Source organism: Pan paniscus, chromosome 1 (assembly GCF_029289425.2).
Source record: "Pan paniscus chromosome 1, NHGRI_mPanPan1-v2.0_pri, whole genome shotgun sequence".
NCBI lineage: Eukaryota > Metazoa > Chordata > Mammalia > Primates > Hominidae > Pan > Pan paniscus.
The window spans coordinates 148782196-148806392 of record NC_073249.2 but is presented as its reverse complement, the minus strand read 5'-3'; the positions used below and the strand labels follow the sequence as shown (position 1 = coordinate 148806392).

At 39.2% G+C, this 24197-nt stretch overlaps 1 protein-coding gene and 1 pseudogene across 1 annotated transcript in view; both read left to right on the top strand.

The window, feature by feature from the left end:
- GIPC2 (GIPC PDZ domain containing family member 2) overlaps positions 1–24197 on the top strand; it is a 92672-nt gene that overhangs the window by 37682 nt on the left and 30793 nt on the right. Inside the window, exon 3 of the mRNA XM_055116977.3 lies at positions 11676–11856. Within this exon, the coding sequence (XP_054972952.1) occupies positions 11676–11856 (181 nt within the window). The remainder of the gene's footprint in view (positions 1–11675; positions 11857–24197) is intronic.
- Positions 8174–8835, top strand: LOC100980223 (translocon-associated protein subunit gamma-like; annotated as a pseudogene).

Genomic DNA, 24197 nt, shown 5'->3' with positions numbered 1-24197 from the left:
GGAAAATTACATAAGTGATGCTGTGTCCTTCTCAGTGCACCACATCAGAAGGTACATGAAACTGGTTTGTCTCATTGTTTGTGAGATTAATTTTTGTCACTTGTCTGAGGTAGTGTCCACTAGTCTTTTTCACTACAAAATTATTTCCCTTTGTGATACGTAATTGTGGAGAGATGCTTTGATATCATGAAAATACCCTGTTTTCTTACTTGCATGGCACAAATTTAGTATCTGTTGATGAGTCTTACCTGAATTAATTTTTCCTATAATGGTTGAAAAAATGATGATTTTTCTAATTCCATCACTCCTTATATGTTTCTCTGAAAGCATTTTATGGTAGGGAAAAAGCTGCCCTTATTTATTGTCAACATGGGTACATGACTTCGTGTTTTACTGAATGGTTTATAGTCTGTTACTATGAATTATATTGATGCTCAAATTTCCTGAGACTTGGCCTGCAGGAACTCCTGTAAGTGGGCCCCCATGTCCTTTTGACATGGCTCCTATCATTTTATTGAGTAGGTTCTTACTTTCTAGAACACAACAAGATATTCTAGACCCATCTTGTATCTCCTTTTCCTCTGACCTAGAATCAACTATTTCTCTCAGAAGCTCTGATTTTTACTAGAGATTGATAGTCAAGTTCTGGTGTTAGCTGTGCTCATACACTGAAGTCAAGTTCTGGTGTTAGCTGTGCTCATACACTGAAGTCAAGATTGATAGTCAAGTTCTGGTGTTAGCTGTGCTCATACATTGAAGTCAAGTTCTGGTGTTAGCTGTGCTCATACATTGCTATTGGAGTGCATTATTTCTAGATCCTTTCAGTGGTAGAATTAGAGAACATGTTTATTAGAAGTTATGAATTGGGCCAGGCATGGTGGCTCACACCTGTTATCCCAGCACTTTGGGAGGCTGAGGTAGGTGGATAACTTGAGGCCAGGAGTTCGAGACCAACCTGGCCAACATGGTGAAACTCCATCTCTACTAAAAATGCAAAAATTAGCTGGGTGTGGTGCACACCTGTAATTCCAGCTACTTGGGAGGCCAAGACAGGAGAATCACTTGAGCCTGGGAGGTGGAGGTTGCAATGAGCCGAGATCATGTCACTGCACTCCAGCCTGGGCGACAGAGGGAGACTCTGTCTCAAAAAAAAAAAAAAAAAAAAAAAAAAAAAAAAAAAAAAATTACGAACTTGTAACGATGCTTCTAATTGTCATCCTGCCCCACAGGGTTATTTCTTGGCTTCCCCATCAAAATTTTTACTTTCAAAGTCATTAAAATATTTACTCATTGTAGAGATCTTTCACCTTCCTGGTTAGCTGTATTCCTAGGTATTTTATTCTTTTTGTGACAATTGTGAATGAGATTGTCTTTCTGATTTGGTGCTTGGTTTGGCTGTTGGTGTATAGGAATGTTAGTTAGGGATTTTTGTACATTGATTTTGTATCTTGAAACTTTGCTGAAGTTGTTTATCAGCTGAAGGAGCTTTTGGGTCAAGACTATTGGGTTTTCCAGATATAGAATCATGTCATCTGCAAACAGAGATAGTTTGACTTCCTCTTTCCCTATTTGGATGCCCTTTATTGCTTTTTTCTGCCTGATTGCTCTGGCTAGGACTTCCAATACTATGTTAAGTAGGAGTGGTGAGAGAGAGCATATTTGTCTTGTGCTGGTTTTCAAGGGGAATGCTTCTGGCTTTTTTCCATTCAGTATAATGTTGGCTGTGGGTTTGTCATAGATTGGTCTTATTATTTTGATGTATGTATACCTAGTTTGATGACAGCTTTAACATGAAGGGTGTTGAATTTTATCAAAAGCCTTTTCTGCATCTATTGAGATAATCATGTTGTTTTTGTCTTTAGTTCTGTTTATGTGATGAAGCACATTTATTGATATGCTTATGTTGAACCAATCTTGCATCCTGGGGATGAAGCCTACTTGCTCATGCTGGATTAGGTTTTTGATGTGCTGCTGGATTTGATTTGCAAGTATTTTGTTGAGGATTTTTGCATCAGTGTTCAGCAAGGATATTGGCCTGAAGTTTTCTTTTTTTGTTGTGTCTCTGCCAGGTTTTGGTATCAGGATGATGTGGCCTCATAGAATGAATTGGGGAGGAGTCCCTCCTCCTCAGTAGTTTCTATAGGAATGGCACCAGCTTTTCTTTGTATATTTGATAGAATTCAGTTGTGAATCCATCAGGTTCTAGGCTTTTTTTTTTTTTTGGTTGATAGGTTATTTATTACTGCTTCAATTTCATTATTGGTCTGTTCAGGAAATCAGTTTCTTCCTGGTTCAGTCTTGGGAGAGTGTATGTGTCCAGGAATTTATTCATCTCTTCTAGTTTTCTAGTTAGTGTGCATAGAGGTGTTTATAGTAGTTTCTGATGGTTATTTTTATTTCTGTGGGGTCAGTGGTTACATTGTCTTCATCATTTCTAATTGTGTTTATTTAGATCTTCTCTCTTTTCTTCTTTATTAGTCTAGCTAGTGGCCTATCTATCTAACTAATTTTTTTCATAAAACCAACTCCTGGATCTATTGATCTTTTGAATGTTTTTTTTTTGTCTTGTTCAGTTCAGCTCTGGTTTTGGTTATTTCTTGTCTTCTGCTAACTTTGGGGTTGATTTATTTTTGCGTCTCTAGTTCTCTTAGTTGTGATGTTAGGTAGTTAAGGTTTGAGATCTTTCTAACTTTTTTAATGTGGGCATTATAGTGCTGTAAGTTTCCCTCTTAAAACTGCCTTATCAGTGTCCCAGAGATTCTGGTATGTTGTATCTTTGTTCTCATTAGTTTCAAATAATTTCTTGATTTCTGCCTTAATTTCACTATTTACCCAAAAGTCATTCAGGAGCATGTTGTTTAATTTCCATGTAATTGCATGGGTTTTAGCAATTTTCTTGACTTCTATTTTTATTGCACTGTGGTCCAAGAGTATGTTTGGTATGATTTCAGTTCTTTTGCATTTGCTGAGGAGTGTTTTATGTCCAGTTATAATATGTGGTCAATTTTAGAGTATATACCATGTGGTGATGACAAGAATGTATATTCTGTTGTTTTTGGGTGGAGAGTTTTGGGTGTTGTTTTGGGTGTTGTTTTTGGGTGGATCTTTCAGATCCATTTGGTCCAATGTTGAGTTCAGGTCCTGAATATCTTTGTTAATTTTCTACCTCAATGATCTGTCTACTACTGTCAGTAGAGTGTTGAAGTCTCCCACTATTGTTCTGTGGGAGTCTGTGTCTCTTTGTAGGTCTTTAAGAACTTGCTTTATGAATCTGGGTACTCCTGTGTTGGGTGCATATATATTTAGGATAGTTAGGTTGTCTTGTCAGATTGAACCCTTTTACCATTATATAATTCCCTTCTCTGTCTTTTTTGATCTTTGTTGGTTTGAAGTCTGTTTTGTCTGAAACAAAACAGGGTCAGGATTGCAGCCCCTGCTTTTTTTTGTTTTCCATTTGCTTGGTAGATTTTTTTCTCTATCCCTTTATTTTGAATCTTGGGTGTTATTTTGTGTGAGATGGGTCTCTTGAAGACAGCATACCATTGGGTCTTGGTTCTTTATCCAGCTTGCCACTCTGTGCATTTTAAATGGGACATTTAGCCTGTTTACATTCAAAGTTAGTATTGATATGTGTGGATTTGATCCTATCTTTGTGTTATTAGCTGGTTATTATATTGGCTTGTTTGTGTGATTGCTTTATAGTAACACTGGTCTATGTGTAAGTATGTTTTATATTAGCTGGTACAGTGCTCAGAGAAATTAGAGAAGAGACAAACACATGGAAAAATATCCCATGCTTGTGGATAGGAAGAGTCAATATCATTAAAATGGCCATACTACCTAAATCAATTTACAGATTCAATGCTATTCCTATCAAATTACCAATGACATTCTTCACAGAACTATAAAAAATTATTTTAAAATTCATATGGAACAACAGTGACAAAAAAGCCTGAATAGCCAAGATAATCCTAAGCAAAAAGAACAAAGCTGGAGGCATCATATTACCCGACTTCAAACTGTACTACAGGGCTACAGTAACCAAACAGCATGGTACTTGTACAAAAACAGGCACATAGACCAATGGAACAGAATAGAGAGCCCAGAAATAAGGCTGCACAGCTACAACCACCTGATATTTAACAAAGCTGACAAAAACAAGCAATGGGGAAGACTCCCTATTTAATAAATGATGCTGGGATAGCCATATGCAGCTAAGAAATGATGCTGGCTAGCCATATGCAGAAGACTGAAGCTGGACCCCTCCTTACACCATATACAATAATTAAGATGAATTAAAGACTTAAATGTAAAATTCAAAACTATAAAAACTCTGGAAGACAATGTAGGCAATATCATTCTGAACATTGCAATGGGCAAAGATTTCATGACAAAGACACCAAAGCAATCAGAATAGAAGCAAATATTGACAAGTGGGATCTAATTAAACTTAGGAGCTTCTGCACAGCAAGAGAAACTATCAACAGAGTAAACAGACAACCTACAGAATAGGAGAAAAATATTTGCAAACTATATATCTGATAAAGGTCTAATATCCAGCATCTTTAAGGAAAGTTACCAGAAAAAAAAGACAACTCCATTAAAAAGTGGACAAAGGACATGAACAGACACTTTTCAAAAGCAGACACACATGTGGCCAACAATAATATTAAAAAAAAAGCTGAACCTCACTGATCATTAGAGAAATGCAAATCAAAACCACAGTGAGATACCATCTCACACCAGTCAGAATGGCTATTATTAAAAAATAAAAAAATAAGTTGCTGGTGAGGTTGCAGAGAAAAGGGAACCCTCATACACTGTTGGTGTGAGTGTAAATTAGTTCAGCCATTGTGGAAAACAGTATGGCAATTCGTCAGCTAAAAGCAGAACTACCATTTGACTCAGCAATCCCATTACTGGGTGTATACCCAGAGGATTAGAAAGCATTCTACCATAAAGACACATGCATGTATATGTTTACTGCAGCACTGTTCACAGTAGTAATGACATGGAATCAACCTAAATGCCAATCAGCAGCAGACTGGATAAAGAAATGTGGTACATATACACCATGGAATACTATGCAGCATTAAAAAGAATGAGATCATGTCTTTTGTGGCAACATGGATGTAGCTGGAGACTATTATCCTCAGCAAACTAATGCAGGAAGGAAGAGAAAACCAAGTACTGCATGTTCTCACTTATAAGTGGGAGCTAAATGATGAGAACTTATGAACACAGAGGAGGAAACAACAGACACTGGGGTCTACTTGACCCCAGTCATAGTGAGACTCTGTCTCTACAACAAATAGAAAATCCCTTGACCCCAAAATAGTGAGACTCTGTCTCTACAGCAAATAGAAAAAATTAGCTGGGTATAGTGGCATGCACCTATAGTACCAGCTACTCATGAGGCTGAGGTGGGAGAATTGCTTGAGCCTGGGGAACTCAAGGTTGCAGTGAGCCATGATCATGCCACCACTCTCAGCAAGACACTGTCTCTTAAAAAAAAAAAAAAAAGTCAAACTATATTAAAAAATACATTCAGAGATGTGTCATTCCTTCTCCTAACTCTTCTATCCCATTACTTTTCCACACTCCTTAGAGATAACCAATTTTATTAATTTCTGTTTTATCCTTCCTGTGTTTCTTTTTGCCAAGATAAGCAAAATGGAATGTTTCATGAGTTTGCATATCACCATGTGCAGAGACCATGCTGTGTGATTATAATTTTAATGTATGTGCTGCTGAAGTGAGCACTTGGTATGTTTTTAACTTGGCTGGAAATAAGAGTAGGTTAAAGTCACAGTAGGACAGTGTGGTAGGTGTTCAAATGAGGGTGAGCATTCCATGGTGAGAGAGGCATTACAGTGCGGTGCATAGGGGCATGGACTTTAGAATCAGATAGGCCTGCTTTCAGTCTTAGCCAGATCACTTATTTACTGGCTGTGTAACATTGGCCAAGGCATTAAACTTTTCTGAGCCTTCTCTCAAGTGGGAATGTTAGCACCTACGTTATAGTATTATTTGGGGTATAAATATAATGACATGCTTAAAATGTCTGCAGTACTCACAATTAATAGCTAATATTTTAATAATAGTTCTAACAATAAACTATTACATAATTAGGAGAGATCAATGGCAGAGAAATGCATTTTATAGTTTTGTATGGTTCACACAGATGAAACTGGTTTTTTTGTTTGTTTTTGTAGAGACAAGGTTTTGCCATGCTGCTCAGTTGAGCAGGGCTCAAGTGATCCCTCTCTCTAGGCCTCCCAAAATGCTGGGATTACAGGGATGAGCCACCATACATGGCCCAGATGAAACTTTTTAGGTGAAAAAACAACCTACTTAAATGTTCATGATTTTATTATCTAAGTCTCAACATTTCCAAGAACAAAAAGTATATAAATAACTTAATCAGAAAATTAAGAGCATACTTATAACAAAACCTGTATATAGTTAAGGCAGCAGCTGGAAAATGTTTTCTGTAAAGGGCAGATGGTAAATATTTTGTGCTTTGTGGGTTATATGGTCTTTGCTGCAACTACTTAACTAAGCCCATGTAGCACAAAAACAGTTACAGATAATACTTAGATGAATGAGCATGCATGTTTCCCAGTGGGAACTTACTCATAGACACTGTAATTTGAATTTATTATAATTTTCACATCATAAATCTTCTTTTGATTTTTTTCCGAACCATTCAAAAAGGTAAAAACCATTCATAACTCATGGGCCATATAAAAACAGGTGGTGGCCCATGGTGGAGGGTACACATCACCCTGGAGTTCTGCTGTGAGCCATAGTTTGATGACACCTGGTTTAAGAGAATAGACTTGTACTTTAATTAATTAGTTAATTTACTTGCTTACTTATTTATTGAGACGGAGTCTCACTCTGTCACCCAGGCTGGAGTGCAGTGGTGTGGTCTTGGCTCACTGCAACCTCTGCCTCCTGGGTTCAAGCGATTCTCCTGCCTCAGCCTCCCGAGTAGCTGGGGTTATAGGAATGTGCCACCATGCCTGGGTAATTTTTGCATTTTTAGTAGAGACAGGGTTTCACCATGTTGGCCAGGCTGGTCTTGAACTCCTGACTTCAGGTGATCTGCCCGCCTCACCCTCCCAAAGTGCTAGGATTACAGGCATGAGCCACCACACCAAGCTGAGACTTGTACTTTCAAATTTAAAATAAAAATAAGGATTTATAACATGCAATTAAGAAATGAGGCTAAACTGATTTTTAAAAACCCACCTGACTTTGTTTTAAATTGAAATAGTTTGACTAACCACAAAACTGTCATTCTCAGAATATCTCCTGCAGATCTTTATGATTTACCATACTTTTGCTTTAGTAGAACCACATTTTAGAGTGATCATTTCGAGAAATATGATACTTACATATTTCTAACATTTTACTTGTTCATTTGCCCAAACTAAGAATCAGCAAGACTGGAAATGTGGGAAGTCAAGGGGGCAGAGGATTACAGGATGGAAGCTAGGATCTGAGCAGAGGTCTGTGAAGCCAGAATAGACATGATGATTTGTGAAAACAGGTACTGTTTGAGATCTGGAGACCATGATGAGGTGTTGATGAGAAACAGCTTTAGTAGGATTAAGGAAACGGAAAATGGAAAAATAAGGCTGTCAAAAAAAAATTTCAGAGTTCAAAGGTGATAGATTATTTTGGACATTTATAACCCAAAACTTTGTACTTTAGGTCAGAAGACCTTGGGTTCTATACCTTTTTAAAAAACATTTTTAATTTTAAAAATTATGTCACCTCTGTTTGAGACCTAATTCTGTTGTTTATTAGCTGTGTTATCTTGGGCAAGCCATGTAATTATTGTGGCTTAAATTCCTCATTCATTAAATGGAATGATAAATATCCTTTTCCTAGGCTTATTGTGAAGACTAAATGAGATAACTATTTACAACTGTATGACTGTTAGCTTATTATTATGGGCGAGGTTTGAGGACAGTGTTGGAAGGATCAGCAACACAAATCTCAAAGTTGCTGATCATGGCGACTGGACATGTAGCTCAGAGTCTGGTGCTTAAGATTTTAGGGAGAGTGGAGCTGATAAGGCAGCCGCAGGGGCGGAGCCAGGGGCCTTTGCCTGGCTTGGTGGCTGGCTCTACCTTCCCTGTTTTCACCTCCCGCTGCGCTAATGGCTCCCAAAGGCAGCTCCAAACAGCCGTCCGAGGAGGACCTGCTCCTGCAGGATTTCAGCGGCAACCTCTCGGCCAAGTCCTTCGCGATCTTCTTCGGGAATGCGTTCGTCGTGTCTGCCATCCCCATCTGGTTATACTGGAGAATATGGCATATGGATCTTATTCAGTCTGCTGTTTTCTATAGTGTGATGACCCTAGAAAGCACATATTTGGTAGCCTTTGCATACAAGAATGTTAAATTTGTTCTCAAGCACAAAGTAGCACAGAAGAGGGAGGATACTGTTTCCAAAGAAGTGACTAGAAAACTTTCTGAAGCTGATAATAGAAAGATGTCTCGGAAGGAGAAAGATGTAAGAATCTTGTGGAAGAAGAATGAAGTTGCTGATTCTGAAGCTACAACATTTTCCATTTTCTATTAACAACACTCTGTTCCTGGTCTTGGTCATTTTTGCTTCTTCTTCGTTTTGAAGAACTGCAACCCCACAGTGAACTACATTTTGTCCATAAGTGCTTCATCAGGACTCATCGCCCTCCTGTCTACTGGCTCCAAGTAGACCATGTCAGCTTCACCCCCCGGCTTTGTGTCTGTGGGTGGCCTGTGGTATATGGAAAAGTAGCAGGGTGTTCAGGATGGGAGACACACAAGATGTTTTTATAGTCTAGAGCCTTTAAAAAACCCAAGGGAATGTAATTCAGTATTTGTTTATTGGCTGTTTTTGACAGATTTTTGAAATTAAATGAATTGAAAGGGGAAAAAAAAAGATTTTAGGGAGAGTGTATGCTGCCCTAGACTTCTGCTGACATCTGTGATGAGAAGGCAGAATTCTCTAAATATATGGGATGAACATAATGGAAGATATTATAATAATGATCTGAAATGGTTGGAAACCTCTATGTTTAATAATGTAAATCCTATCTTCCAATAAATAAATAAATCTTCTCTACCTTTTGCACCATCAAGCTTCAAAGACAGGTGAAAGTTCCTGAGTGTTATAGAGAATAGTATAAGTAACTCAGTAAATAAAGTATAGCATTAATGCCTCTCTTTTTTCCTTCTTATTCCTTTGCATCTGATTAGTGCCTTTGGCAATATTATTAATCTCTGTCAAGTTATTTTATGATTATCAAAGCACATTAGGTTTCAGAAACTTGTCTCCATTGCTCCCGTATTGTTTATTCTGCCCATTTTGGAGGCTAAGGCTCAGGTAACCCATAAAATATATAATCCATGTCTCCAACTTTGCTTCTTTATCTGGTTCATCTTCTCCAAGTTTCCTATATTGATTTTCCTGTGTCTTCATTCCAGATTCTTATCTGCTGCCTCTGATAGTGAAATGTGCTGTGACTTTTCTCTTGCTACCTGGATTCTCACCCTGCTGTCTGCTCTGACTTCCGGTGACTGCCTTTCTTCCCTCTGGGCACTCTTCTGGTTGCTGAGGCATCTCTAGGATTACTGAAGTGACTCATGGGCCTCTGCAACCCTAGATTTCTGTTACTCTGACCTTTAATTCCCTGGTGAGATTCAGGTGTGTCTTCAAAGTCTTTAACTTTTATATAATGCTTATTTTAAATAAAATTGTAACTCTAAATCTTAAGCAAAAAATACTGTGTGGTGAGACTCTGAAATTTGTATGGTGTAGTTGACCAAATAAAAAAATAAATTCAAGATGTATCAAGAGATAAATTAGAATAAAAACTAAGAAAAAAAATCAAAGTATAGATTATTGAATTCTTTGATGAATTATGAATTGTGTAAAATATTTAATAGTTTTTTCTTCTTTAGACTCTAGTCTTTTCTTTAATCTTGTTTATTTTTCTATGACAGTTGAGAAACTCTAGTTGTACTGAGTGATTCCCATTGTTTCTGTTAGCGATATAAGTTTAATATGGGTTTCTAATAAAATAATGTCGGTAGATTATGAAACTTCTGGTATCTTTGCTTAACTGTTTCTAATGACAGTGAGCTCTGTTTAAATTGGCATTGTGACATTTGCATATAGCATGTTAACAGTCACTATTAGAATGAATGAACATAGCAATATTCTTAAAATTTGGGATAAAAGAGAAATCTATTTTGAGTTTTGATTTATAATAATGCAATTTAAACATTAAAAATGCTTAACCTTCCTAAGTTATTCTTGTTCCTGATGACAATATGACGGAGATGCTGGAGGTAGTTGAGATCAGTTTTCTCCTAGCTCTTGGACACAATGATCAATCACCCTGCTGATTCAGAAGATGTTATACTTCCACCTAGCAAGGGTAAAGAATACACAACCTTTATTACACAATAGCAGCCACTCCTGATATTGCTATCATTCCTATGAAGGATTTGGGACTTCTGAGACAGATTATGGCCTTCATTTTGCCTCATTCCTCATCACTGTGGAAGAACTTGTACATCTTCTGCAGGGCTGTTTTCTGCAATTCTGGAAGATTTTTCTGGAGCTCCTGCCCCTAAAATCCTTTCAGAAATTCTTGGTGCCATCTTGGGAATACTAGATACCATTTTGATACTTTACCCTACAGATGTATTGTAGAGAAGTAAGATAGATTTAAGAAAGACCAACTTGAAGTTTCTCCTTGGGGTCCTACATTCTGTTCATCTAAAATACATAAATGAAAAACAATAGCATCAAATCACCCTTACTGGCTCCCAAAATGATAACCATACTTATCTTTTATTGGGTATCAGGCATCTTAGCTAAGATGGTATTATTCTTTGTGTCTTTGCATCTGTAACTAAATGCAGCCAATTGAAAAAGCTCAAGCTCTATTCTTATGTGATGGGCCTCAATTGAAATGATTCAGTAATCACTAATGAAGGGACTTTGCAGGTATTGTGCTAGGCACAGACATGCAGTAGTGAATAAGACCATCTCTGTCCTCAAGGATATTAGTTTAGTAATGGAGACTGAGAAGTAAATGAACAATCGCACTGTGGTGTGTTGAATCTGGCAAATTACTTGATCTTCTGAAGCTTTAATCTTCCTGACCTGTGACATGAGAATCTCATAAAGGTTGTTAGAATTAAATGAAATAACAAATGTAAAGTGCTTAGTTTAGAATTCAGCATATACAGCAAAACGTAGTGTAGAAGCATGAGAGTGGCACCTTACCCATTCTTGGTGGAGTGGGTTGGGAATGTCAGGAAAAGCTTCCCAGAGGAGGTGGTGTATGAGTGAGCTGAATTCTGAATGATAAGGAAGACGAAGAATGGTTGGAGGTAAGATAGTGGTTCTTGGTTGCTCAGTCTTCCATCTCTAACTGAGCATCAGACTGCATTGTTATGTCAATACATTGTATTTAATGTCTCAAAAGCATAAAAAGTACTGTTACACAGTTTTTTTTTAAACCTGTAGCATCTGATATTCCCAGGCAGTCTCCCATCCAAGTACTAACCAGGCCCAAACCTGCTTAGCTTCCAAGATCAGATGAGATTGGTGCATTCATTACACAGTTCTATTTTATATTATGTTATCATCAATTTTCTTTCAGAGAATTAAAGATGGTGGTGTTATTGACTCAGTTAAAACAATCTGTGTTGGGGATCATATTGAATCCATAAATGGAGAAAATATTGTTGGGTGGCGTCACTATGATGTTGCTAAGAAGTTAAAGGAATTAAAAAAGGAGGAACTCTTTACTATGAAGTTAATAGAACCTAAGAAGGCATTTGGTAAGTCAGGGGTTGGTGGGCGGGTGTGTGAAATGTTTGCTTTCCCTGGTTTATCTTTCTAAGGGAAATGAGTACTGTGATATGGTGCTATGTGCTTTTAGTGTCTTCTTATCTAACATATCAGTTAAAAACATAGAAAATGGTAGCACTACTTATAAGAAAGACAACTATTGAAGGAAGAAAAAAGAGAAAATTATTGCCTTGTAAAAGGACATTTTCCAAACATTTGAAATTACAAAGTCTAATGTCTAGTGACTGAATTTGATGTGGCTGTTCCTATCTCTGAGAACAGCACATTGTATTGTTTTCATTTTGCTGAGCAGTAAGATTTTTGACTGAGCTCTTTAAACCATAATAACTGTTGCTCACGCATCTCAGCAGCAAAAATTATAGTTATATACAGAATGGTATTTAAAATGGTTATCTAGTCCATTTTAAAGACCCCCTTCCCCAATACCTTTCCTCCATTGGCATTTTGAATTTGGCAGCATGGGATGGTATGAAATTATTTCCACTTTGGGGTGACATCTGTACTTGCTTGGTTTTAGCCATGGCAGCTGTACTCCAACTGTTGTTCAATCACCCAGGGCTATCTCATCTACAGAAAAATGTGCCAGCTTCTCTCTTACCACCCAGAACTATTTTAATAAGCCAAACCAAGGCCTAGCATTCATCAGCGTTAAAATATCTTTAGCAGAATCATCTCAGGCTTGCTGTTACTCATCATGACCCCATGCACCCTATGTTCTTTCCTTTGTTCACAGAACATAAATATTCCATTTAGTTTGTCTCTAATGCCATTTTCTCAGGGCAGTTATTGGAAATAATGGAAGAATGCAGTGGATCTGGGGAATTATGTTTTCTGTGTCTTAGCAAGTAAGTGACAGGTCCTAGGCATGTGGAATTAGAATTTTTTCTCTGCTTCTACATGCTTCTGCACCATTTAACAGAAATACAAGTGTAGGTTATATTACCTGTGGGAGGCAGTTTTCCAGAAGGTGTAAGAAAAAGATGCCTTATACCAGTACTTCCTGGAGGGAGCACTCTAGGAACTACCTCTGTAGATGCTGTGATTCTGCCTGGTGCCTTGCAGCATCTGAGCTCACTTCTCACAGAGGAAGGAAAGCAGCACTCAGGTTTCTAACCAGTAACTCCTTTCAAGATGGCTTCATTTGGTAACCTAACTCCCCAGATGGCATGGTGAAATAAATTGACAGGGTGTAGATGGTTTGAGATAAATATTCTTATTTGATTTAGACTCTTTGTAAATCAAAGCCATTCTATTAGCACAACTCAAGAAATCTATTTTTTTCTGTATTGATCTCCACTACATAATCTGTTTCCAGAGTAAATTTTTCTGTTTTTTTTTTTTTCCCATTGTCTGCATCTAGATCTTTTGGTCCTCATGTCTTTGTAGAAACTTATTGATATACCTTAACTTGGATGCTAGGTTGGTGATAGTCTTAAATGTTGCAAAGGTCATTGTATTTAGCTATTACTGTTCCATGATTAGATTTTCCCTTCAGTGTTGTAGACATGAGTAGAGTCAGTATACTTCACTGCCTTATGTACCTAACTACTATTGAACCGGCTTTCTGTTGCCTCATGAAATCAATGGACACATTTGCAAAGTACCCTGAGTAGGATTTTCCTAATAGAGGTATATTATTTGAGCATCCTGAATTCTGATAGGGCTGTTGGTTAGAACATCCAGAGATTGACTTTGGAGGAATAAGTTTTTATTTTCCAAGGTTTCTATGGAAGTTTAACTCAAGCTGCTGGTCTTTATGCATTTTCTGTGCTGTGGATTGATTCTTGACTCTGGGCCCTAGTGTGAGGGGTTTCTTTCTTAAAAGTAAGCCTGGCTGCTCTGCCTATCCTCCAGCCCTGAATTTTTCTGCTTATTGTTTTGCCTCTGGGATAAAGACAAAGCTACTTTGTTTTTCATCCTTTGGCTTCGTCCCAGTGCTTAGCTCTTTGCCAGAGAGGGGAGCATATATCAGGGGGTACTTGGGGAATCAGGCTTCCCCCAATTCTCTTGGTCCTAATCTTATCTTTTGCTATATTTTCTTCCTTTTTTTCCTGTATTTTCTGGCATTATTATTGACTCAGGGCCAAGAATTCAAATTTCATAGTCCTTCATGATTGTCTGATTCTCTGTCCTCTTGGATTTCTACCAGGAGAAGGGCCAGTCTTAGTGAGGCAGAGTTTTCTCTGCATTCAGATAGGCCACCTTGGCTGTAGCTAAGTCACTTATAGGATTTTAACAAAAGCTGTCAGAAATGGCTATATGCACCAATATTTTGACATTTTCCTACCAACTTCCCTAAAGACTTAGCCTGGAGAGGCATGTGGACTATATCCCAAAACACAAGAGGAAGGAGCATAGTTGGCTGCTTTGCAATGGCGTAACTAGGACTGCAAGCACCACTTCTTTGTAGTGGGTAGGGAAATCCTTACTGCCTGCCTTCATTTCCATATTTTAGGTCCACCACTAGCTACACTCCACTTCCAGGGGCCATTATATGTGTTAATATTCTTTGATGGAGAGCTACGTAATAAACACTGTCTAATTTCAGGAAAAGGCATTTATTGGAGACTACCATGTAGGTCCCAGAAACAGTCAATTGAGCCTTGTCAAGGTCAGGAACCAAGCCTGTTTCAGGGGTGTGTGTACCAGGAACCATTCATGGTACTGGCTGAATTGACTCTTGGCAATTATTTTCTATTTTCATATCACTTCACTCAGGATTCAAATTCCTGGGAGAGGTGGAGCAAGTAAGTAGGTCTTGTACCCATCTTGATAATGGGGAAGGCAGGCTATATGATACACCTACCAAAATCACACATAACATGAAGGGATAAATTTCCTTATAGGTAGGAAAAAAGTAGCAGATGCCCATTTTGCTATTTCTTCTAAGCTGTTATATCTTGTTCTGCAGCCACAGCAGTATTGATTTTCTCTTGATTTTGAATCTGACAGTAGCCATGTATGATATCTGTCAGTCTGGGAGTATTGGAATGGATTTGGAGGGAGAAGCGTATTGTCAATTGTTGTGGGTGTTTGACCTTAAGGATTTTATTTTTCTGCTATGAGTTGGGTGCCACATACATAGCTGTTTGGCAGTGGACTATCTAGAGATGATGACAGCATCCAACTTTCTTTCAGAGAAAGAGTAAAGTCACATTTTCCTTGGTGCTGGCCATCAGATTTGGAGGGGACCATAATTACCAATTTTTACTATACTTCTAGGAAGATTTTTAATTTATCTATCTCACAAGTTATTGAGACTCTTCTGTGTTTCAGGTACTCTGTGTGGCATAGAAAATACTAAGGAGGAAGACTAAGTTATGGCTTCTGCCTTTCGAGGAGCTCATGGTCTAGCAGGAGGCTGTTATGGGCTGAATTGTGTCCTTCAAAATTCACATGTTGAAGTCCTAATCTCAGAATGCAACTGGATTTGTAGATAGGGGCTTTAAAGATGTAACTAGGTTAAAATGACATCATTTGGGTGGGCCCTAATCCAGTGTGACTGGTGTACTTATTAGAAGAGGAAATTTAGACACAGACACAGGGAGGATGCCATTTGAACATGAAGATAACTATCTGTAAGTCAAGGAGAGAGGCCTCAAAAGAAACCAACCCTAGAGAAACCTTGATCCTGAACTTCTGGCCTCTAGAACTCTGAGAAAATAAATTTCTATTGTTTAAGCCACCTAGTCTATGGTACTTTGTTATGGCAGCACTAGGAAATTATAGAGGATAATAGGAAAAAAATTACAGTACCAGTTCTTTGACTATGGAAGTAGACCTTGGGCTTCCTAATAATCTAGAAGGTACAGGTATTTTAGCATTCCTCTGGCCTTGGGAAGATAGCAAGAGCATACTAATATGTTTCCATTCAGACATTTGTTGAGCAATTAGTATATGCTTGTCTTAGGGTATTAGTTGCCCTAGACAATAATAGTCACCATTTATTGAAAGCCTACTGTATACCATCACCATACCACCTGCTTGGTACATGCATGAATAAGATCCAGATCTAGGAACTCTTGTCTAGTGAGAAGAGATGGATATGAAAAAATAAATAAATTTAATAAAGGCGATTAGAGGTGCTAAAATGTACTGGATGTGTAAAGGTGGGAGACATCAAGTGTACTTAAGAAGTTCAGGAAAAGCTTTCTTTTCTTTTCTTTTCTCTTTCTTTGTATTTTTTTTTTTTTTTTGAGACGGAGTTTTGCTCTGTTGCCCAGGATGAAGTACAGTGGCACGATCTCAGCTCACTGCAACTTCCGCCTCCCAGGTTCAAGCGATTCTCCTGCCTCAGCCTCCCGAGTAGCTGGGACTACAGGCGCGTGCCACCATGCTCGGCTAATTTTTTGTATTTTTAGTAGAGACAGGGTTTCATTGTGTTAGCCAGGATGGTCTCAATCTCCTGACCTCGTGATCCGCCCACCTCGGCCTCCCAAAGTGCTAGGATTACAGGCGTGAGTCACTGCGCCCAGCCCGGAAAAGCTTTCTAAGGAAAGAGATTTGAGTTGAATCTGAAGGTATGAATGGTGCTTACTTAGTGGATGAATTGGGGAAGGTTGTCCTAGGAAGTGGGAACAGAATAAGCAAAGTTACAGAGGTACAGAATAGCATCATGTATTTGGGAACACCTTGTTTGCCAGTGTTTTTGGTTAGAGGTTATAGGTGGTGGCGTCACAGGAAATGAAGCTCAAGAGTCAGTAGAGAACAAATATATCAAGGGCCTTATATATGAAGACAAAGACTGGGCAATGAAGAGGCAGAGGGGTAACATGTTGAGTCTTTAATTTTACAAAGATATTTTGGAGACTGTTAGATAAAGGGATATAAGATAGAGTTTAGGAGATCATAAAGGTTCTATTAACAATAATAGCTATAATTTGTTCAGTGCGAGAGACATGAATTAAGGCAGTGCCTGTAGGCATGAAGAGAAGAGAAATGGTTTGGAGGAATAGATGGTGGTGTGCTGGAGCCATTTGTACACATCTCTTCCCAACTCCTCCTTCATTGACATCAGGTTAATTGTTTTAAATGAGCTATAATGGGATATTTATAAAAGAGAAATAGGTAAGTCCTGTAAGTCAGGGCTCTTTATTTTAATTTTTTTAGTGCAGAGAGCTGATTGTTAAATGTTTACCTGCACACCACTGAATAATAAGATTGAATTGGTAACCTGTTGGACATAGAAGTAAAGGAAGGAGAGACTGCAAATGATGACCTCAGATTTGTGGCTTCAGGGAGGGAGTATGCTGTCATTCTTTGAGATGAGGAAAGCTGGCAAAGAAATAGATATGGGCGAGGAGATAGGATAGGAAAGAAATTATAAATACAATTTTGGACTAAATGAATTTGAAATCTGTGGAACGATTCAGTTAGACTTGTACAAAAGGGCTGGGTGCGGTGGTTCACTCCTATAATCCCAGCCCTTTGGGAGGTTGAGGAGGGAGGGTCACTTGAGGTCAGGAGTTTGAGACCAGCCTGGCCAATGTGGTGAAACCCTGTCTCTACTAAAAATACAAGAATTAGCTGGAAATGGTGGCAAGCACCTCTAGTCTCAGTTGCTCGGGAGGCTGAGGCAGGAGAATCACTTGAATCTGGGAAGTGGGGGTTGCAGTGAGCTGAGATCACGCCACTGCACTCCAGCCTGGGCAACAGAGTGAGACCCTGTCAAAACACACACACACACACACACACACACACACACACACACACACACACACACACACACGAGGTAGATGAGCATTGATAATTGGGGCCTAGAGAATGAGATTTATGAGTAATTTTCTGTGATTGGTCGCAGAAGCTATGGAAATAGATTCAATCACTGAGAGTGATAAAAGGACCAAAAACAGAGCAGTGAGGGGAACATCAGCATTTAAGGGGCAGAAAGAGAAGGAGGAGCCAGCACTGAGGAATGGCCAGACATGGAGGACCTGGCCTTCTGGGTAGCCTTTATTCAAGTACTCAAGATCAAGTCACTTGTCCCACGAGCAGATGTTCCATTGCACTTTCCCAAGTTGGCTGTGGGGCTCTGAGGGAGGAATAAAGGCCATTAGAAAATGTACCCTCAGAATCTTCTGTGCTGGTCAGAATTTAAATTACTGTTTTTCAACCAGTAGGTTTCAACCAGTGTGTTTAGAACACAAAGTAGAATAGAGTTGAAAATATTGTGCTTTGTACATTGCAAATATTGTTTCAGTTACAAATAAATATGTGTATTTCAGTTTTATTATCTTTGTGTATATTTATGGGTCATGATATAAGGTATGTATTTTTTACTGTGGGTCACAGAAAAAAACATTTGAAAGCCACTGGCTTAAATGACTCCCTTGTTGAAAGTTTGTAGTTGAATGGGAAATCTTTCCCATACTTAACATGGTTCCCCCTGGTCAGCTGGTTACTGATTCAAATTTTCCTTCTTCTAGCCATGAGCTGATGGCAGCATTCCCAGTCCTTATCAAGTATCGGCTGGAATGTCTGTAGTGGTATTTTTTAGGGCATGGCTCACTTCCTTTCTCCTTTTGCCAATGAAAAGGAGCATGGCTTTACAATGAGCTCAACCTTGCAGAGTTTGCCCTGTAAACCTAGATTTTCCCAAGGCCATGAAAATCCCTCTTCCATTTAAATGACTCTAAGACCAGACAAGACCAACTCATTTGTTTTCCTATAAGGTCTTTTACATGCAGAAAAAGAACAAATCCATAAAGCTTTGATTTGGTTTTACTTAAATGAGTCTCGACTTCATTTATCCTGCAAATTTCCAATTTGTGATTCTTGCGTGCCCTTTATGGAAAGAGGTTTGAGGAAGGAGGCCTGAAATATTTCTGTAAGAGTTTTCAAAAGCATGAAGAAAATTGGAAGAAGAAACTTACCTCCTAAAGCATTTATGGTCTTTATTTTAGGGTTAGATTTTGTAACAGATCATTGGGTTATATCTTCTTTTAGAAGGTTCATTTCTGTGTGGTGTATCCATCAGAATAGGATGTTAAGTATGTGAAGTGCATCTTAGTCTTTTGAGTCATTCACAGCTGGAAAACTCGGACCTCATCTTCGTGATTCAGCTTAACTGATGTACTCACTTCAAAGGCTAAGCCTATTTGATATTAAGAGATAAACTGTGGCTTTTAAGTTTTATATGACTTTTTAGATAGACATTTCAAACATTTAAAAATTACTTTTTATTATTCATGCTGTATCTAGGGAAAAAATTTCAATCAATCAATACTTTTGGTACCTTTTCATATATACTGAATTCTACAAAATATATTTGGGAATATGAAAAAAGTTACAAAAGAGATGATAAATTTCAGTAGTTAAGTGTGTAGGCTCTGCCAGGGACTGGCTTGTGATATGTGACATTGGGTAAGTTATTTAACCTTTCTGTGCCTTGGTCTCCTCATACAAAATGTGAAGATGTGTCTACCACATTGAGCTGTTGTGAGGATTAAATGATTAAACATGAAAGAATCATAGAGCAGTCCCTGGTATATAGTAAGTCTTCAATAAGTTATCTGTTATTATTACTATTATTATAAAGGTGTATCCTTTTCTTTAAGGAATAATTTTAGAAACAAGATAAACCCACTGAAACAGGAAAAGCAATGTGGATGAATTGGTGATCAACAAGTATTTGTTGAGAACTCTGGCACTGTTTGGATTCTGGAAAGACAGATGGCAGTATCACATCTCATATCAACTAATGAAATATGTCAGCACATCATAATAGTAGCTGCCATTCGCTTTTCCTAGGACTTTCTAAGTAGGAAATCATTTAGTCCTTACAACCAACCTAAAAGGTGAAGCAGTTTGCCCAAGGTTACAGCTAGTGAGCGAGGGAGGCACACTTCTAAACCAAGCAGTCAGCCTCCAGAGCCAGCTCTCTAACAGCTGTTACAGTGAGTCAACATGCTTGCTGTCCTCAGGGAACTTACAGTTTACATAAAGAGGCAGATACATTAAGAATCAAGTAATTCTACTAACAATAATAGCTACCATTTGTTGAATGAAATATAGTATAGCAGCGAAGAGCGTAGACTGTGAGCTCAGTTACTTAGGTTTGATTCCTATCTTTGCTGCTTTTAAACTGTGTGATTTGGGGTGTTATTTAACCCCTCTATAAGCCTGTTTACTTACCCATAAAGTATTTTGAGGATGAAATGAGTTAATGTATGTATGTGCTTAGAACAGTGTTATGTAATTGCAACCCATTGTGACTAGGACTACTGCTATTATGGCCTGACTTAATAATCCTCATGCCATTCTTATGAGGGTTTTTCAGCTAGATAAACTGAGGCTTGGGCAGTTAATTCATTAAGACTGCCCAGTGGCAGGCGTAAGTGTGGGCATAGCACTCCAGTCCTGTTTGCTCTCAAGGTTTGTGCTCTGAACATTATGTGTTACTGCTTCTTCAGAACATATTGCAGACCATGATGCATGCTATAGTGCAGATTTAAACAGTGAAGTTTATCTGAGAGCTGATTTGTCCATGATTGGGAGGGGTTCTAAGGCTTAGAGAGTGATAGGGATTGAGAGGTAGTAAGATTGGAAAGAAACTCCCTCAACAAAGAAAGCTATGAGACAGGTGATTTATGGCAGGTCCCACCAGTAACAGGAATCAATGTCCTGTTCTCATGAAAGGCGACAGGACATCTGATAGAATGGCATAAGGATATTAGAGCTTTTAAGTGCTATGGCTTTGCAATCCCAGGTGAAAGGCCCTTGTACACACTGGGTGTGGGTGTGGGGGTGGCCTGTGAGTGCACACACTGACTTGGATGTAGAGCTTCATGGTCTGGTCTATGACGGACAGAGTGCAGCATCAGCCTTTTGAAGCCTGGGAGATGGGGAGAGGCCTTCAAAGCAAAACCAAGAGTAAATTTCTCACCAAACCTGTGCCATGCCGGTGGTGTGTAGAGGGGGGAGGGGGGGCCGGGGGTGGTGCTCAAAGTCAGATTCAATTAGGCATTTCTTACGTTCAGAATTGTGGAGTAAAATTTAAAAGCCACTACAGAAATCTGTAGCAAATCAGGCTGCAAAAGCCGCTTAGGACCCTATTAATAAGAGCTCTGAAAACTCTTATTTTTCAGAGCTCTTATTAATAGCTCTGGGTTCTGGTGGGGAACCCAGGCTTGTTTTACAGAGTAATAGGGAATCATTTAGATGATATTAGAACTGAAGAATGACATGATGAAGCAGATATTTGGGAATTAAGCCCAGGAGACAAATGTGGCTATATATGACTAGAGGACAAACCATGTAAGAGGCTGTTGGAACAGTTCAGGAGGAAATGATCAGGACTGGGATTAGGGGCAGCAGTGGGAATTCAAAGGAAATAAAAAGTGTGAGTAATATTGTAAGGGTAAAAATGGGGTAGGAGGTGGATTGATGACACTTAGCTAAAGGGGAGAAGGGAGAAGGTTCAGAAGCAAATGTCACTCCCAAGATTTCTATCCTAGGAGCCTGTGATAACAATGATGCTATAATTGGAAATGAGGCAGTTGGGATGTAGAAATGGTTTGGGGGACAGTCAGGGATAAAAGTTCAGTTTCAGGTGTATTGCATTTTATCTGACAGTGGTACTCTCATGTATTTTTTGGCAAAGTAAGTGTACACAGTGACAGATTTTGAGGGGCAGAGCATACTGTCGATCATCTTATTATGTAGTAGAGTTTTTCCTGGCCTCTTCGTATCTAGCTACACTTTGGCTTAGCATTTGTCACAAAGATACTATGGGAGAAGATGAATAAAAAAATCCAAGTTCCCTTTTGTGGAGTGTCACAGATGTGTTAGACAAGTGCTGAGTGTAATTGATAAATTGGTTTTCAAGGTAGAGACCCAGCTGGATACCTAAATATAGATCCTTTCTACTCTAGTTGTAAACTTGCATTAAAATTTTTTTTATTGAATGCTCAGTTTTTAATCTGAGAAAAATGAAATTATTATAATCTATAATACTAAAAACTTTGTAAGCTATATTTTTCAAGACATTTACCCTAAACAGTGATTGATGTCTTGTAACTGTAATTTTTTTTTTTTTTTTTTTTGAGATGGAGTCTCGCTGTGTCACCAGGCTGGAGTGCAGTGGTGCGATCTCAGCTCACTGCAACCTCCGCCTCCTGGGTTCAAGCCATTCTCCTGCCTCAGCCTCCTGAGTAGCTGGGACTACAGACACGCACCACCACGTCCAGCGAATTTTTTGTATTTTTAGTAGAGACGGGGTTTCACCATGTTGGCCAAGATGGTCTCAATCTTTTGACCTCGTGATCCGCCCACCTCGGCCTCCCAAAGTGCTGGGATTACAGGCATGAGCCACCTTGCCCGACCAGAACCGTAATGTTTTTTAAGGACCATTTAGAGTTAATAACAACCATGAATAGGAGGTACATAATAGTTTTCAACTGTTTTTAAGCTTATTAATTAAAACAGCAATGTGAGATGAAGGGGTAAAAAATGATGCTTAAATGTAAGTGGCTTTTCTAATCTGAATAGTATGACTATAATGTTATTTATTGGAAAACAGCAATTATATAAATAATACATATTCTCCCCAAGAGTATTTTTACAACAGGAATTGTCATTTAATTATAGGAAAATGGATCTAATAAATTATGTTAAAAATCGTAGTCAGAGTATGTTTTCAGATAAGTTAGGCAGATAAGCAATTTGATTTATGTGTGGAAAAATGTTTGTGAGGCCAGGCGCAGCGGCTCATGCTTGTAATCCCAGCACTTTGGAGGCTGAGGCGGGGGATCACCTGAGGTCAGGAGTTTGAGACAGCCTGGCTATTATGGTGAAATCCCATCTCTACTAAAAATGCAAAAAATTAGCCGGGCATAGTGGCAGTCTCCTGTAATTCCAGCTACTTGGGAGGCTGAGGCAGGAGAATCGCTTGAACCTGGGAGGCGGAGGTTGCAATGAGCTGAGATCGCGCCACTGCATTCCAGCCTGGGTGACAGAGTAAGACTCTGTCTCAAAAAAAAAAAAAGAAAAAAAAGAAAAGAAAAATGAAAAGGCAGATTACGGCAGGGTGTGGTGGCTCACGCCTGTAATCCCCGCACTTTGGGAGGCCGAGATGGGCAGATCACGAGGTCAGGAGATTGAGACCATCCTGGCGAACACTGTTAAACACCATCTCTACTAAAAATACAAAAAAATTAGCCGGGCATGGTGGCGGGCGCCTGTAGTCCCAGCTACTTGGAAGGATGAGGCAGGAGAATGGCATGAACCCAGGGGGCGGGGCTTGCAGTGAGCAGAGATCGCACCACTGCACTCCAGCCTGGGCAACAGAGCAAGACTCCATCTCAAAAACAAAACAAAACAAAACAAAAAAGACAGATTACAACACAACGTGCTGTAATATCCCAGTTTTGCAAAAACTTTTTAAGTGTAGAAGAAAAATACCTTACAGTGGATTTTTAATTTTATTTATTTATTTATTTGAGACAGAGTTTCATTCTTGTTGCCCAGGGTGGAGTGCGATGGTGCTATCTCGGCTCTCTGCAACCTCTGTTGCCCAGGTTCAAGTGATTCTCCTGCTTCAGCCTCCCAAGTAACTGGGATTACAGGCATGTGCCACCATGACTAATTTTGTATTTTTAGTAGAGACAGGGTTTCTCCATGTTGGTCAGGCTGGTCTCGAACTCACAACCTCAGGTGATCCACCTGCCTCGGCCTCCCAAGGTGCTGGGATTACAGGCGTGAGCCACTGTGCCCGGCCTAGGTGGCGAGTTTATGGATGGCTTTTCTTTCTCTTTCCTTTTAATTTCTTCTCCCTCCCTCCTTCCCTTCCCTTCCTTCCTTCCTTACTCTCCCTCCCTCTCTTTCTCCCTCCCTCTTTCCCTCCCTTTCTTTCCCTACCTTTTTCCTTTTCTTTCCCTCCTTCCCTCTCTCCCTCGCTCTCCCCCTTGCTCCCTCCCTCCCTCCTTCCAGGGTCTCACTCTCTGAGGGTGGAGTGCAGTAGTGCAGTCACAGTTCACTGCAGGGCTCAAAAGATCCTCCCACTTCAGCCTCCCAAGTAGCTGAGACCACAGGTGCAGGCCACCAACCTAGCGAATTTTTCAGTGTTTTGTAGAGATGGGATCTCACTTTTTTGCCCAGGCTGGTCTTGAACTCCTGGGCTCAAGCAGTATGCCAGCCTTGGCCTCCCAAAGTGTTAGGATTACAGGCATGACCTACCATGCCCGGCTGACTTTTTTTCTTTAGGCTTGTATTTTCCACACTTTGAATATAAAACAAACACATTAACTTTCATAACCAGAAAACAATTATTTTAAAAAGGAAGGCTGGCCAAGTGTGGTGGCTCATGCCTGTA